This window comes from Odocoileus virginianus, chromosome 3, assembly GCF_023699985.2.
Source record: "Odocoileus virginianus isolate 20LAN1187 ecotype Illinois chromosome 3, Ovbor_1.2, whole genome shotgun sequence".
Taxonomy (NCBI): Eukaryota; Metazoa; Chordata; class Mammalia; order Artiodactyla; family Cervidae; genus Odocoileus; species Odocoileus virginianus.
This window is the reverse complement of record NC_069676.1, coordinates 19807740-19824449: the sequence shown is the minus strand read 5'-3', so window position 1 is coordinate 19824449 and position 16710 is coordinate 19807740. Positions and strand designations below refer to the sequence as shown.

Sequence of the window (16710 nt, the reverse complement as noted above, 5' to 3'; positions counted from 1 at the left end):
GTCTGGAACAGCACACAGTGCTTCCCTGATGTAGCCAGGCCGAAGTGTCCACGACGGCCTGAGAGTGGTCAGTGGGGCCCTTACCAGGCCATAGCACCTGCAAACGTGGCACCCTGAGGGACAATGGTTGAGAGAGACCAGGAAGGTCCCAAGTGAAGGGCTGCCCCAGATTCCACTCTGCTCAGGTACCTCACACCCCTGCAATGTGGCAGAGCCACAGCCGGAGCCACACTAGTTGCTCCTTTCCTAGGTAGGTAGCTTTCCAAAACTCCTTACAAGGAAGGATGAAAAAGGGCCCTGAATGCAGGAAGAAAGCCTGGGGGGATAGGGCAGCTGGAGAAGGCCTGAGTGTCCTGGGGAAGCAGTGACACTTGTAAGGGCACCCCAGAGAGCCTTCCTGACCTCCCCAAACCAGGTCGGGTACTTTTTTTGTCCCCCCTCCCATACTCGACACTGCCGGCTGTCAACCTGAGTCTGTGACACCGGCCCAGGTCCGCTCAGGGGCAGGGCTCCCCATCAGGGCTCCGGTTCAGAGAACTCCTCGCCCTCGAGAGAGGGGACCCAGAACTGCCTGCCGGGACCCTGAGGAGGTTCGAAACAGGGCGAGACCCCATCCCCCATCTGGGCAGCCCCCGCCCCCCATCTTTCCCCAGGCTGGGGCGCCGCCCCTCAGAAGCAACTTCAAAGGACCCGGCTTGAGCTTCCGCAGCCCGCAGAGCTGAGGCTCGGGCAGGAGCTCGGACGTCGGAGCCGTCAGGGTCCGGGGTCTCTGAGAACCTGGTGGGGGTGCCGGGCTGCAGGCGGTCCGGGCTGAGAGGCGGGTCCTCAGAGCCCCCCGAAGTGGGAGGGTCGGGTCAGCCGCGGGGCCAATCCCAGCGCGCAGGGAGCGGGGGCGGGGGCCGGGAGGAGGGAGGGTGAGGGGGCGGGCGGGCCGGGGGCGGGGCTCGGCGTCCAGGCGGCGGCGGGGACGGCGGCGGCTCCTCAGTGTCCGGCTCAAGCTCCGGCTGCGGCTCCGGCTCGCGATGCCCCACTCGGTGACCCTGCGCGGCCCTTCACCCTGGGGCTTCCGCCTGGTGGGCGGCCGGGACTTCAGCGTACCCCTCACCATCTCGCGGGTGAGTCCAGCGACCACAGGGCGGCGGGGTGGTCCTGAATCTTGAGACCCAGCCCTTGAGGTCCACTCGGGACCCGGATCCCCGACGTCCTGGGGGCTCGGAGGCCAAGCGTTGGCCTCGGTGACCCACAGGCTGGAGAGGCGGCTTCCAGGCTGGGCAGCGCCGCCCCAACCCCTCCCCCTCTCCATGGGCCTGCCTGCCCTGTCCCTCTGAAGATCCCCCCCAAAGAGTTCACAAAGCAGCCTCCCTGCTGGCCTCATTTGGGGGGACTCAACCGCAGGCCATGGAAGGACCAAAGTCATGGGCCAGGGATCAGGACTGGTCAACAGAGGCCCAGAAATGCTGCTTACATTTGAACCCCTCCTGAAGATTTGGGGCAAAATGACTGAGAGACCCCTTCCCTTATCAAGGGTCCCTGCAGCAGAGCTGTGTGACCCCAAAGAGGTCTGGGGTCCTCTCTGAAACTGAAGAAAGAAAGACCCAGCCAGTTCCCCTCTCTGGTTTTGGTCCGTCTCTCATTCATGACCTCAGTTGTCCTAAGGGGAAGTGACCAGGAATTTTTGGTTTCCAGGGGAAGGGGAGGCCTGTCTGTGCAGTTGTGAGACCCCTTCCCCACAAGACTCACAAGGCCAGGGGCCAGGATAACCTCAGCCCAGTTCCTCAAGTTTCCTTGGCCATGCACTGCCCCAGGCTTAGGACAGTGGAGGAAGAGGAGGGGGCACAGCCCTGGGTGGTGGCTAATCCAGGGAGGACAGGGGAGCAGAGGAGAGGACTCGGTCCCTGTCAGGGGGTGCCCAAACTGGGAAAGACAGGATCCTGGCCCAACCTTGGGGTCCCCTATTTGAAGGGCCAGAAGAGGAGACCCAGACTCTGCCCCTAGGGGTCCCAGTGTAGGGGACCAAGAAGAGAGAACCCTGCCCTTGGAGGCTCCCAGTACAAAGGGAAGAAAGGCAGGGACCTGGGGCTATCCCTGGACCCCACACAGGCTACTTTGGCCTTCGAGACCCTGTGTCACCGGAACTGAGAACACCTTCCCCCACCCTTCCGCCACTTCTTGCCATGGGGGCTGGACCAAGCTGGCTGGGCTTTCCGAGACGTCTTTCTAGTTCTTGGGAGGGGTTGGGCACCTGGTGGGGCATGGCATCATGGAATACTGTTTCTGGGGGCCAGGGTGACAGGCAGGCCCAGCTGTCCTGGGAGAATTCCCACATCGGCCCTCACCCCACGGCCACTAGGTCTCTGGGGCTGAGTGATGTGGGCCTTCAGCGCATCCGGGAGCCTTTCATCTCCCACTTTCCTGAGAGAGCCCTGCAGTGTGTGTGTGTGTGTGTGTGTGTGAGGGGGCGGGAACACATCTGTGTCTGCCTGTGAATGTCATGCTGAGTGTCCACCCACCAAGGCAGGCTCGTGGGGGTGCTAGGCAGGCCAGCCGGCCAGGCACCCGGGGCGTGAGGCCGCTGACAGGCTCAGTGGCGGCGGCTGACGGCCGCAGGCGGCAGGGAGCAGAGACATCTGTTGCCCACGCGGCTGCCTGCCCGCCGAGGAAAGGCCTCCACACGTCACAGCGGCAGCAGCAGCGGCCTTGTTTGGAGCCGATCAGGATGCAGGCCGCTGGCAGGCAGACAGGCTGAAACGAGTTTGCCAGGAAGAACCCCTCCTTTGTCCCCCAAAGTCACATAGCAGCAGCTCAGGCCTGAGGAGCCAGCATGGCTGAGCCTGGGTTTGGGTGGGATCTGGGGAGATTTACGGGGCTGAGGAGGCACAGGCCACAGCTTGCCCAGCAGGTACCTCAAGGGTAGTTCTGCAGACACTGATGATATGTGGGAGTGTCCTCACCAGGGGGGTTCAAGACCCAACCCCTCCCACACTCATGGGGCTTCCCCCACCCAATAGAGGCAGCCACACTCAGACAGAGAGGAGGCTGGCTGCCTGGCAGAGCCGGGGCTATGCAACCACAGCCCACAAAGCCTCGGGGAGCCCCCCCCCCAAAAAAAAACACTGTCCAAGTCTCCTTCCTCGAAAACTATAGTGACTGACAGCCTTGGCATCCTAATTGGTGTTGCTACTACCAGGTCCCTAGAAACTAGTGCCCCGAACAAATACCACCAACTGTATGCCCAACTCCCTGGAGGGGCTTTTTGCATCTAGACCAGGTGGAGTGACACAGGGGCTTTAAAAGCAGCTGCTTTGGTGAGGCCGCTGGTTCATGCCCCAGTCTCCCAGCTGACCTCACTGCTCCTCTGCTTCTTCCTTTTATCTGTTTATCCCGCATTCAGCATCCAGACAAATCGGCCTGCATTCAACTCTGTCCTGTGATTTCCCTGTTTAGAATCCTCCCTTTTCCCCAACTGCCCAGGAGAGATGTCAGCTTCTCTTCTGGGCCTACAAGACCTGCAGGTCTGGTCCCTGCTTTTTTTCTGATTTCATCTCTTCCACTCTCTCCTCACCAATGATATTTTGGCCACAGAAGCCTGCGTTTACTCTCACTCCAAGATGAGCCATTATACATGCTGCTCCTTCTACTTAGAACACCTCTATGTTTTGTACAAATGCACACTGTGGTTAAGAACAAAGGGTTTGGAATTGGTTGGCCTGGGTTGAAATCCTAACTCTGCCGGTTATCAGCTGAGTGTCCTGTGCTTCTCTGGGCTTTGGTTTCCTCATCTAGGAAATAGGCTTGCCTTGAGGACTAATGAAACAATGCATGTAAAGGCAATTGGGAGAGTCACGGTTTCCTGGCCTCACGCCCTCTCTGACCAGAACTCCCGAGCTAGCAGCGCTGGCAGAGCCCCAGCCACCCCTGCTTTCGAGAACTTCCTCCACCCACAGGGGCCTGAATGCACCCCTTGTACTGGCTGAGTCATCCTGCCGCTAGCCGCCCCCTGAGGAAGAAGACTCCTCTCCAGAATGGGGAATGGGGCAAAGTACTCCATACCCAAAACCTCTCTTTCTTCATCTGTAAATAAGGGTGAGAACAGCCTCTGTCTCATTAGGTGGTTCAGAGGTTGCCATGAGCTAGTTATGGCTAAAGCACTGAGTCCAGGCCATGCTACAGAGCAGGTATCCATGAAAGAGAGGGGCCTGGCAGCGCCTTGAGGGGGGAGGGTGGGATGGTGCCAAGTAGGTGCCTCCCCTGGGAAGACAGGCCTATGTTGGTGCCAGTGTCCAGCAAGGGAATATTAATGGTGGCTGAGGGTATCACGGTCTAGAAGAATATCCCTTGGGGGAGCCTATTTTGGCGCAGGTCAGCTCGGCAGTGCCCACACCATAACTCCAGCCAAGGAGCTGCCAGCACCTCAGCTTTGTCTACTCACTACAGAGAACTGGCTAAGCAGAGCCTGGCCAGGCTTCCAGGAGCTCCCACCCCATAGGAACAGTGTCACTGACAGCTCTTGAGCCATGGCTTGCCACTAGCAGAGAGGCTGGGAAGAATGAGGGTCCCTAAAATCTCTCTCCAAAGGCTGTGCGGGGACCAGAGACAGGGTAAAGGATGTCCTATTGCCTGAATTCCCCCCAGGCTGCTTACTCAAGCATCCCATGAGTCTATCCCCAACCTCATGTGACTCATGTCAAGGGATCAGCATTGAAGGAGGCTCCAGTGTGGACACTGCTGATGCTCTGGGGTCCACAGTGGCACTGGGGTCAGTGCCTGTCTTCCAGAGGAAAGGGAGCTGTGATCCAGGAATGCAGGCTGGCAGCCGGAAGTAGATGGCCCTCAACTTGCCTGGGGAGGTGACAACACAGAATGAGGTGCTAACACTGTTAGGGGAGCTAAGTGATAAAGGCAGCACACTGGGTACTGTGGGGCCCCAGACGAGAGGCTCCAAGGGGAAATGCCTCTGTGGAGAGCCTAAGACCTGAAGGGTGACGAGGAGTAAGCTGGTAACCAGGTTTGGGGGTCAAAGGAGTGTGTTCCAGGTAGAGGGAACAGCACCTGCAGAAGTGTGGAGGTAAGAGAGAGCTCTCTGGTGCCTGTGAGTGATTCACGTGGTCTGGATAGAGTGTGGGTTCAGGTCAGTAGGTGGAGGTAAATATGGAGGGGTGGGGATGAGAAGAAACAAGGTCACTAAGGGTTTGAGTGTCAGGTCAAGGGACTTTCTCTGTGGTCTGGCTGGATGGGGCAATGTAAGCTATGTGTCCATGTTTTGTATTAACTATCTATTTGAGAGCACATATCCCTGTGTGTCCCCTGCACGTCCATGGGCATGTATGCAGGCTGCAAGAGTGACATCGTACTTGTTCCAGCCCCAGAGGAATCTCCTGTCATATGCCATCATATCGCACCAGACCTCCATGAGCTGGAGTCAGGGCCTTTAGCACAGAGGCTCCAGCCAGGCCATGTGGGAACTCAGTCAGTCTTGTGGTATGCCCACCCACAGGTCACATTGGCAGCAGGGCCGCACTGGCACCGTTCTGGGGTTGGCGGGGGTCTGCAGCAGAGCCTGCAGCAAGGCCATGTGATGACCAATGCCCAGCCTTCTGGCTTGTCCATCCACAGGTCCATGCTGGTAGCAAGGCTGCCCTGGCTGCCCTGTGCCCTGGAGACCTGATCCAGGCCATCAATGGTGAGAGCACAGAGCTCATGACTCACCTGGAAGCACAGAACCGCATCAAGGGCTGCCACGACCACCTCACGCTCTCCGTGAGCAGGTATGCGGAGGGCAGGCTGAGCCAGAATGATGGGGTTGAGTTAGGGGAGGATGAATTCTGGGTCACCAGCATCCTGGGTGAGCAGGGCCTCACACAGCCTTTCTGCTTCTGCTCCCTGGCACCCCAAGCCTAAGGAGCAGTGCTCTCACAGGGGGTTGGAAGGCACTGTTTGGAGATGTGGGTGGCTTAAGAAAGGAAGGAGCCCCCATTTAATCTATTGCTGGAACTATGTTGGGGTCTTATGGCAGGGAGTAGACAACCCAAAATCAGGGCTGAAATAAGACCTGGGGTAGCCTTACGCCGGGGGTGTCGGGGTCATGTGATCTCTGTCCTTTCCCCACCCATGAGTGACCAGCTTGATGAGCAGTTCAAAAAATTTTATCAACCAACACCTTGTTTAACTGTCAAACCAACTTGATAAGGTGAAATCTAATATAGGCTCCGCTTTACACGTGAGACAACTGAGATTCAGAAAGTTTGGAGGGTGCTTCAAGTCACATAGTGGAGCAATGGGGAAGCACAATTTGTCTGACCCCAGGTCTCTCTCAGGTTCACCAAAGATGCCACTCCCTCTGCTTGACTGCTGACCCGTCAAACCTTGCTGAGGCTGTTGGCTGGGTCCTGCCTCAGCGGGATCTCCCTCCCCCTGTCTTCCCTGGATCCAGAGAAGTCAGACATAATTGCTCAGCTCTGCCACGTTCCCTGTTAACAGGGACTTTCCACGATCCCCTGTGGATGTGTGTAGGCGAATTCTCCTCAAACCACAACGTGGCCAACCAGGCCTTAGAGCTGGTGGGGCAGAGGGTAATCCATTGGCTCAGAGCCGTTAAACATGGTGGGAAGGCTTCTGAAGTAGCCCCATTTGAGTCTGGCCCTGCTCTGGGCTGAAGTCAGGACCCTTGACTCTTCTCCGGGCTGAGTGGGCCCAGTTGCAAGTCCAGGGCCTGGTACACTCCACCTGGCCTGCAGTGAGGAGGCCCTGGCCCAGGAGTTCAGCAGAGCTGGCTCTCTTCCAGACTATGAGGGCTCTGAGGTACACGAGATGACCTCCATGAGCCTGGGTTTCTTTCTTCATAAAGCACGATCACATTCATCACCCTCTCTGAGACGGGGGTACAGGCTGGCTGGGGGAAACATCAGCACTGCTCTGCCCAGGAGGCCACCCAGCTTGGCTGGGTTTCTGGGCCCTGACTCACCTCTGGCCTTGACTCTGCTTGGCCAGATAAAGGAAGCCCTCGTAGTAGTGGGGTGAGGGGCAGGGGAGGCTCACAGGGGCCCTGACTCAGGAGGTCTGCAGAGGGGATAATGTCAGGGGAGGATGGCAGGACGGGGGCAGGGTGGAGGTCCCCCTTCCTTCCTTCCTTCCCTGGTCATTTGTTCCGAGCTAGGCATGGATGGAGCCAGGGGTCCCCTGACCTGTTCCATTCTGGGTATTTTGGCTCCCAGATGCTGCTGGACATGGAGCAGGGAGAGTACATTGTCTCCTATCACAGATTCTGGGTTCCAGCCCCAGCTCTGCACTTGAGAACTCTGCTGTCCTCCAGCTGGTGACTTAGTATCAGAGCCCTTAGCTTCCTCAGCTTCAAAACAGAGGATCTGGGATTGAGTGATCGTGGTTTTGTGGTCTGCTCAGTCAGGTTGAAAAGCTGGGGTCCTTTCCCCCAGCCCCCTATCCCTAATTCTCATGTATGCAGATTCTGGGGGATCAAGACAAGGACCACCTTGACTTTCTGGGCCAGCATCTCTTGTTCTGGGGCCTTTCTCACCTACAAGGCCCCTGATCCTGCTCTGTCCTGCCTGCTGTGCCAGGACTTATGCCTGAGGCCCCGACATGGACCTGGCGAACTGGCTGGAGGGAGCTTCTGTGTGGAGCTCTGCCCAGGCCAGCGCGCCTACCTACTCTCTTGTGTACAGAGAGCTCTAATCCTCCACAGACTAATTCCAATTCATCACAAGATGAAAAGTGAAGTAAAGGCCCAGCTTCTCTGCTATGCTTACTTTGTCTGGAACTCAGTCAGATATCCAGCAGTCCAAGCTAACTAACCCACGTTCTGTAGGTCCAGGACCTTCCTGGCATCAGCTCCAACCCCAAGGCCTCTGGTCGGATCCCTGTCACCTATTACATGTGACACAAGATGGATTTGCCCAGCCCACCCTTTGGGGGACTTAAAGATGGCAGATAGAGCTACCTGCCCAGTCTAAAGTGTGGAGATCTAGGAATGGAATTTGACATACAAATAAACCTTTCATTCCAATCTGATGCCTTGGGCTACTCTCATGGCTCTGGGTACTTTGTACCCTCTGATCCTCAGACCTCAGGCTTGTACCTCTCTTCTGGGCAGGACTTCAAGGAAGTATAGGGCCAAAGAGCCACATGAGATGTCCTAGGTTTATCCCAGCAGAGTTCTGAGTATGCCCAGGCCATAGTTAGCTGTGAGTTAGGGCAGTAACTTGGGAGCATGGCTGAGGGTGCTGGAGCCAGATGCCAGTGGGGGTGGGACCGCATAGCCTTGGTGCCACAGGCCTCTGAAAAGCTGTGGAGGAGAGAGGTAGCCTGCAGGGGACCAGGGAAGGGGCAGTGGTGAGCAAGAGCAGAGGGACTGTGGACTACAGGTGTGGTCAGATCGTTAAAATCCTCTTCTGAGTGGAGGGAGAGGGGCAGGGTTGAGCTGCTAGCCCAGTGGTGAGACCCCTGAGAAGTCCCAGGAGGCCCTGTGGGGTGGAGTTGGGACATTATTCCCCTTTGATGTAACCAGCCTCACTCACACTCACCTGCCAGTTCAGGGTCCACACACCCTCCTGGCCTGCCTTCTCACAGGACTAGCTGGTGGCAGGACTGGGCCCCAGGCTTGTAGCCTCCCGGCCCCGCCTGCCCCACTGATGGCAGGTTTATGATGTTTTTCTCCCTCCTGAGTGGTGTTTGGCTTTTGGTTTCTATGGCGAAGCAGGAATTTCCTAATGGCCTGTTTCCCATCTGGGCTGGGCAGACATTGGTGATGACTCTGCCGGCGGCTACAGGAGGGGAGGTGCACCCCTCAGAGCCTCCATCTCACTTCCCCCCACAGTCCCCGGGTGCCTGACCCGCAGGCCTGGGCAGAGCTGTGGATGGAAGAGGGATGAGCAGTGGGCTCCCAGCTGATTAGTGTGTGAGGCCTGGCTTGCCCCGCCCCGCCATGTGCTTGGCCCTCTTTATGCGGAGCTTCCATAGGTGACAGAGAGGGTGGAAAAGTGGGGAAGCTGTAGGGCTTCCTTCCTAGGGACCAGACCAGAGTGGGAAGGAGCAGCTGGTGGAGGGGAAGGAGCAGCTGGTGGAGAAGGGACACACAGCCTACCCCAGGATCCCGAGCTGTGTTTCCTTGCCGAAACGGCCGCCGTTCTGGTGCAGGGGAAAGTGCTGGGGTGGTATCCTCATCCATGCAGAGTACCGAGCCTGGTCCAAGGTGGCCCTGGGCCCAGACCCCAACCCTTCTTGGTCCTCGTCCCAGGCATAGCGGGCTAATAAGCAGAGATTTGTGACCATCCTAATTTCTGCCACAGGCCTGAAGGCAGGAGCTGGCCCAATACCCCAGAGGACAAGGCTCAGGCACACAGGATCCACATCGACTCCGAGGTCCAGGTTTGTACTTATACCGCCTGACCTAGCCTGGCCTGGCTCAGAGCAAGCCCAGGGCAGAGAGGCTGGGCCTCATCCACAGGTTTAACTGCGGATGTCCTCACTGTGGTTCTCAGATGCCCACGTCAGAGACTGAAGCAGAAGGCTTCTCCGAGCCCTGTCCATGCCCCCTCAGGTGCTCCCCAGGTGATGGGTACCTGAGTGGGCTCTGCCGGTACCCCAGGCAGTCCTGGATTCTGGGACAGTAGTGCCTGTGATGGGCAGGGACTGGGCCAGGCTTTGGCTTAGGGCTACCACCTACCCAGCTGGGTTGCCCAGTGATGCCAGATCAGGAGGAAGTCATCAGGCGTGGGGGCAGGGTGGGGGACAGCCACAGGCTGTGGAGTGACCACAGGTTATGGGGTACTCTTCTGTCTCATCCTAACCTTGGGCACCTACCTGGCCAGAGCCAACCTTAGAATATAAGGCACTGCCCTGCCTATCCAAAACTGAAGTTTCCTCCCGGCCATTCTGCAATTGCAGCTAGCAGACCTCAGGCTGCAGGCCTGTCTGCTCAGTTACCTTTCTGTGTGTGACAAGAGTCATAGCTATGGTGCCGTCCTCAAGGAATGTAAGGTGGGGCCAGGCTGCCTTAGGGCCTCATTTTGCCATGGGCCTGAGGGGTAGCCCAGGTGGCAAGGCTGAGGTATCCAGAGTGAACTTGACATCTCTGGGGCCACAGAGTTTAAACAAGGTGGAAACTCAACTGGTCTGTGATGGATCCAGAACTTGGGACCTAGCATTTGGGACTATCTCTCATCTCCACTGTCTCTCCATGGTGGCTTTGCTATATGTACCAGAGGGAAGGATTTGCTGTGGCCTTGCCCTCACCACCTATCCCAGCCCCCATCTCTCTCTGATGTTTGTTTCCAATCTTGCTTTTACTGGCATCCCTGAGGCCAGATATATACCATATGCAGGAAGTGCCCATTCTGGAAGGGGAGAAGCACCTAGCAGTTCTGGGATGGCAGAAGCCAGGGGTTGAAGGAGTCCAGAGAGGTATAAAACTCAATCAAGGGGTCAGAGAGAACTGGAGGAGGGCATATCCAAGCCATGACCTGAGGGTCTAGGAAGAATAAGGCAAACAAAGGGGCTTGGAGAGAAGTGTGCACGTACAAAATAAAGCACATACAGAGGCCCAGAGGTGAGATTGTGCACCAGAGGCTCAGAGAAAAGTCCCAGGGGTGGCTGGGAGCAGAGGGGAGGGCTAAGGGCTCTCAGTTTCCTCTGCCCCAGACCTCAGCTGTTCTTGCAGAGATTTGTGGCCACACCTGCATCTCAGGAGCTTGTTCCTGGTAGTCCCATAGACCCATGGGGACAGGAGGTGGGAGAGATAGACAAGTCAGCCAGGCCTGATATGGGGCTGACAAATGGGGACAACATGGTGCAGGCCCCCAGCTCATGCATGAGCCCAGCACTCACATGTAAGTGTCAGGCTTTGCAAAGTGAAGCTCAGGTCTGCTGAGTCCTCCGGGAGAGGCTTTGGGCCAGGGGGGCCAGGGGCTGGAGTGCAATTCCCCCTGCCCCCACACTTCCCCTCACTGACCTCCTCAAGGGCCAGGCTGCTGGTGGCTCAGGCTGGAAGCAGAGGGATTTTCCACAAGCAGCAGGGCAACCTCTTAGCTACTGCCCCTATTTTGTACTTAAAAGGTCATGAGCTCCATGGGTGGCGACAGAAACACCCCCACCCAGCCCCTGCCCGGTCGTGTCCTCAGTAACACAGACACAGGGCCCATTGTCCCCATACTGCTACCACCCTCTGCCTGCAGGGGGAACGGGGGTGGGCCCAGCTGGAGCCATCACAGGAGGGGAAAACCACAGCTGGCCCTCAGACCAGCACAAGGTACCCTGGCACTCACGAACTGGGGTTTCAGGCCCTCCTTCCATATAGGGTCATAGAAGACTTCTTTAAGGCCTCACATGGGAACACAGCCCAGAGTGAAGGAAGGATGGTGATCAGGAAAGGTTTCCCAGAGACGGTGGCATTTGAGCTGAGAACCGGGTGATGGTTTAAGGCAAGCCAGGTGCAGCAGGCAGTCCAGGACTCAGCCTGTCCTCTCCAGACAAGCAGAGAGTCGAAGCTCGGCCTCTGGGAGGTACCACCTGCTCACCTGGATTTAGTGCCCACCTCTGTCCCAGTTGAGTGTCCCAGATTCTGACCACAGGCACGTGGGAGCTGATGAGCAAGCCCATGGTTACCCCCGTGCTATGGAGTGACACATTGAGGCTTCAACAACTAAATCAGCAGCTGGCAGGGACTCGGGCCCCGAGAGCACACAGGCACATCATGGAGAGGGGAAGTTCAGGAGTGGGGGCTCAGGAATGCTCACAACAGCCATTCATCCCATGATGGATGCATGCCAGGCACTACGCTCAGTGCTTTATATGCAAAGGTCTCATTTTATACCCACCAGGAACTTATGATATAGAAACCATCATGTTCCCCTTTCACAGATGAGGAAACTCAGGTTCACAGAGGTGAAGTAGCTGGCTCAGTGAGTAAGTGAGAAAGCTGGGACTCAACCAACACTGAGGTCATCACGTGTGTCTTAACCGCAGAGAGGCTGCTGCATGGGTGGCCTTGGGAGGGGCAGGGGCTCTGATGACCCTGCAATAAACCCCCACACCCTGCTGGGCAGGGGTAAGTTGAGGGCCTTCTTCCTCTAGGTCCTTCTAGCCCCGCATCCTGTTGAAGCCTCTTTTGTATGGGGCCCAGCCCTGCCCCCACAGTCCATGGCCCATCTGGTCCCCATTAGAGGCCAGGCCAGCCCTGGCCTGCCTGCCCTGCAGACACACGTGGGAGAGTGCTCAGGTTTCTCAGGGGCTCTTCTTGGACCCAGAGGGGTAAAGGTTTTTCTGCTGCTGTTGCCTCATTGATGGGGGTCCACCTGGGCAGCGAGAGACCCTCTCATTTGTCTTTTAGGGTGGGAGAAGCTGGGACTCCAACCCTACTCAGTCACTCAGCTGCTAGTTCACCCATTCCTCATGCTCCTGCCCAGCTCAGAGCCTGCAGAAAGCAGCAGCTTGGGCAAAGCCCTGCAGGCTCAACTGTGCCCCAGCTGGAGGCTGCCCGAGTCCTAGGCTTGCTCTTTCCCCCTATGGTAGGCCTCCTCTCCTCCCACCTGACAGCCCTGTTCACACTGTAGAGTGGAGGGACAGTTTATATGTTTCGTCCCAGACTGGGGCTGAGGACACCTTCATGGCCTGGGTTCTTGGGCCCTACCCTAAAGTCAGAGTGCTCTGGCCACCAACTGTGTCCCTGTCAATGGATTGGGACATGGTCATCCCAAGCATAACCAGCTCTGGCTCCAAGTACACATAACTCTGTGTGATTAGGTGTGTGTAGGTGGACTGGCTGATCCATGTGTGTTGCCTTCCTGCATGGGTATGTCTGTAAAGGTATTGTGAGAGTGTGCATGCTTGTTAGCATACTGCTGAGGACAGGCCTGTGTACCTACAAACTAGAGGAAACACGGCCCTGAGCACTGCAGGGACAAAGGTCCCCAGTCCTCATTCAGACCCGCATCTGTAAAGAAACTTCCCTCTTCTCATGGGTTGAGGAGGCATATTCAGGGCATCCTTCCCCTAGATGACTTGGTCATGGGCATCAGGCTGGCAGTGGGGTCATGGGATGGGGAGCTTTGAGCCCTGGCCTGCTCTCTGCCCCTCATCTGCTCTGTCTATGGAAGGCCACCCATTTTTGCCTGGGAAGCAGGAAGTGGGGGTGAAAATACAGGCCGAGAGGAGGCTGACCTCATAACGGTACCTTTTCTTAAAGAAAAAAAAATTATTTATTTGGCTGCACTGGGTCTTAGCTGCAGCATGAGGGATCTTTGAGCTTTGTTGTCATTGCTTGCTGGATTTTTAGTTGCAGCAATCAAACCCTTAGTTGTGGTACATGGGATAACATTCCCTGACCAGGGATCAAATCTGGGTCCCCTGCATGGGGACTGCAGAGTCTTAGCCACTGGACCACCAGGGAGGTACCACAATGGTGCCTTTAAACCTCCTGCTCCTGCCAAAGGGTCCTGGGGCACAATGACGGATGACCTTTCTTGGCTGTAGAACAGGAGCTCCTGTTTTGCATTCCCAGCCATGGGCCCATCTAGTACCCAGCGCGGTTCTGACAGGTAAAAAAACCTGGCACCAGGACCACCTTCGCAAGGAAGCCACACACTCTGCAACAGGCATGCTGGCCTTAAAAGGCTTCTTGGCATGGTCCTGCCCAAACACCACCCACATGGGCACTGGGAGTCAGAACCACAACAGGGCTCATGAGCCAAGGTTGAGTCTCAAGGATTCAGGGCTTTTGTGTCTGACTTTCCATAAGCATTTCTCATTTCTTCAGGGGTTGAACCAGGCCCAAGGCTCAGCCTTTCCTCCACAGACCCGTTCCCTGACTAGGCACCATAGCCCAGAGATGCCTGAGCAAGAGTAGTCAGCCAACACCCAAGAAGGCTTGGCGGAGCAGGGCACAGGTGGCTGTACCACAGAGGGTCTCCCAGTGCCTCCGGTTTCTCTCTCTCCTAGGATGGCAGTCCACTGACAAGCAGGCGGCCCTCAGCCACCGGGCTTGGGCCAGAAGACGGCAGGCCAGGCTTGGGATCTCCTTACGGGCAGTCGCCTCGCCTCCCGGTCCCTCACAATGGCAGCAACAGTGAGGCTACTTTACTGGCCCAGATGGGTGCCCTGCACGTGTCTCCACCCCACAGGTAGTACAGAGGCAAGACCTTTGATGCCCTACCCAGATCCCACCTTAATTCCTGATCCCTCAAATCTCACACCAGGTCCCATCTTGACCCTTAACCTTGAGTCTCAGCTGGTTGCATTCTGACTCAGGAAACCTCACCAGAACTCTGACTGGCAGGGGGAAGGCTGGTACTGGAACCCTTTCCCTCCGTGCATCTCTTTCGTCCAGCACTGACCCAGCCAGAGGCCTTCCGAGGAGTCGCGACTGCGGAGTCGACCTGGGCTCAGAGGTGTACAGGATGCTTCGGGAGCCAGCTGAGCCTGCAGCTGCGGAGCCCAAGCAGTCAGGCTCTTTCCGCTATTTGCAGGGCATGCTGGAGGCCGGCGAGGGCGGTAGGACTCTTTCTTTACCCCACCTATCTTCCCACTCCTTGAGGTAGCAAACTCCGCCCTCCGAACATAACCTATCCGCGCTTTCGCGACCCCACGTCTTGCTTCCCAGCCATTAGCCCCTCCAACGTGTCCCAAGTGACTTAGAGACTGAACAACATCGCGTGTTCTCTGCCCCTCCTCACACCCCTCGCCGCACCGGGGCTTTCTGATTAGCACTCCACTTGAATCGCAGCTCCTCCTTTAACGCCCTTCCAACCCCCTCCCCAGTCTCTGTGCGGGTGGCTCCGAAAGTAGGGTGCAGCCCCGCACTCTGCAGAAGTGAAGTTTTCCGCTTTTTCTGATGACCTCCGCAACGGGCTCTTGCAAATCGCTCTCTGGCTTTCAGGGGAACGGCCCGGACCTGGCGGTCCCCGGAACCTCAAGCCCACGGCCAGCAAGCTAGGCGCTCCGCTGAGTGGCCTGCAGGGGCTGCCCGAATGCACGCGCTGCGGCCACGGCATCGTGTGAGTACCCACCCTGCCTTCCCCACCTGCCCCCAGCGTCCCCCGTCCGAGGCCCTGAGTAGGGCCGTGCTTCACGGAGCTGTCCGCCCCTGACGCCGTCCTCTCCGATCACCCTCTAGGGGCACTATCGTCAAGGCGCGGGACAAACTCTACCACCCCGAGTGCTTCATGTGCAGCGACTGCGGCCTGAACCTCAAACAGCGCGGTTACTTCTTTCTGGACGAGCGGCTGTACTGCGAGAGCCACGCCAAGGCGCGCGTCAAGCCGCCTGAGGGCTACGACGTGGTGGCGGTGTACCCTAATGCCAAGGTGGAACTCGTCTGAGCCGCTCCCGGAACGTCGCGTCCCCGCCTCTGCTTCTTTTAATGTCCCCGCGCGGTCCGTGTAAATATGTGTTTGCGCCCTGGCTCTCTAATAAACTTTCTCCGCTCCGCCTGTGCTGTGTCGGTGCCTTCGCCTGCCTCCCTCCAACACAGGCTCTGGCTCCCGAGTGCTACACTGGTTCAGATGTCAAGCATTTTCTCAGGTACTGGTTATAACGGTGAGCAAGACAAATACTGTGCTGTCTGGCTCAGATGATGGAGAATCTGCCTGCAATGCAAGAGACCTGGGTTCGATCCCTGGGTTGGGAAGATCCCCTGGAGAAGGAAATGGCTACCCACTCCAGTACTCTTGCCTGGAGAATCCCATGGACGGAGGAGGCTGGCGGGCTGCAGTCCACGGGGTCGCAAAGAGGCGGCCATCACTAAGCACCTTAGTACACCTGCCCTTAAGGAAGCCACCGCCTGGGTGGATGGCAGACATGAATCACAGGGGCAAATCTATTAATAGGGAGGGGAGGTCTGAGGTCTTATAAGGGGACATCACTCCAAAGGGTTTGATCTGTATGGAGTCAAGGAAGGTGTCAGCTGCGAACTAAGGGATGAGGGAGGGAAGAGCTCCTCAGGGTGAGGAACTGTGTGTGCAAAGCAATGTTAAAAAGCGAGTACAGGCCGGAAAAGCCCCGCGTGGGCACCAGCTGGAGCGCGGGCGGCCCCTAGCAGCCGCAGGAGGGACTACCCCGCCGGGATACGACGGGAGATCACCGTTTGGCTGGGGGCGGTGTCTGCCTCCCGGCCATCTCTGCCTTCTCTCTTCCGGGTCGGCCCCCCACCCCCGCGCCCCCACCCCCCGGCCCCGTCGCTGTCAGTTCCTTTCCTTCTTCCCCCACTCTGCCCACCAGAGGGCGCGCGGAGTGAGTGAATGAGTGCATAAGTGTGTGCGTGCGTGTGAGAGAGGAAGATTTTAGAAAGAAAAGAACACTCGCCTCCGAAGTCCAGAGTAAACGCCACTCTTCCTCGGAGGCCCGGCGGTGACAGCGTGGTGGGGCGGCCCTGAGCCCTTCCCGACTCCGTTGCACAGTCCGGTACAGACTCGCGCTTTAAAAAAATATAGTGGTAGCAGAGTTGATGAATCCTGGCTAGGCACACACGATGATGACGCGTCCTGGACTCCGGGTCACGTGGACTAACCCTCTTGTTAAGTTGCTCAGGACAGGAAGCAGCCTTGTTTATTTAGTGAGCCCCCAGTAATGTACGTTTGTGCTATTTTCAGTTTTGTACTATCACAAACCACAAAAGACTGCCATCAGGTCACACCCTCACCATCGGCGTACGACAGTACTCACTTCCTCATGCTCCTGCCAACTCAGGGTATTATCAGGTTTTTG

At 57.3% G+C, this 16710-nt stretch overlaps 2 protein-coding genes across 3 annotated transcripts in view; one reads left to right on the top strand and one right to left on the bottom strand.

Annotated features, from left to right (window-relative positions):
• Positions 1–16483, bottom strand: part of P4HA2 (prolyl 4-hydroxylase subunit alpha 2) — a 69333-nt gene extending 52850 nt beyond the window's left edge. The window contains exon 1 of the mRNA XM_070465053.1: positions 16309–16483. The gene's annotated coding sequence lies outside the window, so the exon portion shown is untranslated. The remainder of the gene's footprint in view (positions 1–16308) is intronic.
• On the top strand, positions 944–15437 carry PDLIM4 (PDZ and LIM domain 4). 2 transcript variants are annotated; one of them, XM_020914374.2, is made up of 7 exons: positions 944–1115; positions 5614–5765; positions 9303–9381; positions 13948–14129; positions 14336–14499; positions 14885–15002; positions 15122–15437. In XM_020914374.2, exons 1-7 carry the CDS (start codon positions 1023–1025, stop codon positions 15324–15326), a joined length of 993 nt encoding a protein of 330 aa, XP_020770033.1. In that variant the 5' UTR covers positions 944–1022; the 3' UTR covers positions 15327–15437. The 2 variants fall into 2 exon arrangements, with proteins under 2 accessions (XP_020770033.1, XP_020770034.1); XM_020914375.2 differs by lacking the exon at positions 14885–15002 and having other exon boundaries at positions 15122–15284.
• Positions 16484–16710: the final 227 nt, after the last annotated feature.

What these genes read in the sequence shown, in the direction of transcription:
- PDLIM4 (XM_020914374.2), top strand. Translation starts at nt 1,023, where the DNA reads ATGCCCCACTCGGTGACCCTGCGCGGCCCTTCACCCTGGGGCTTCCGC. An exon ending in CACGTGTCTCCACCCCACAG is followed by an intron (nt 14,130 to 14,335) that starts GTAGTACAGAGG and finishes TCTTTCGTCCAG; the next exon opens with CACTGACCCAGCCAGAGGCC. An exon ending in GCTGGAGGCCGGCGAGGGCG is followed by an intron (nt 14,500 to 14,884) that starts GTAGGACTCTTT and finishes TCTGGCTTTCAG; the next exon opens with GGGAACGGCCCGGACCTGGC.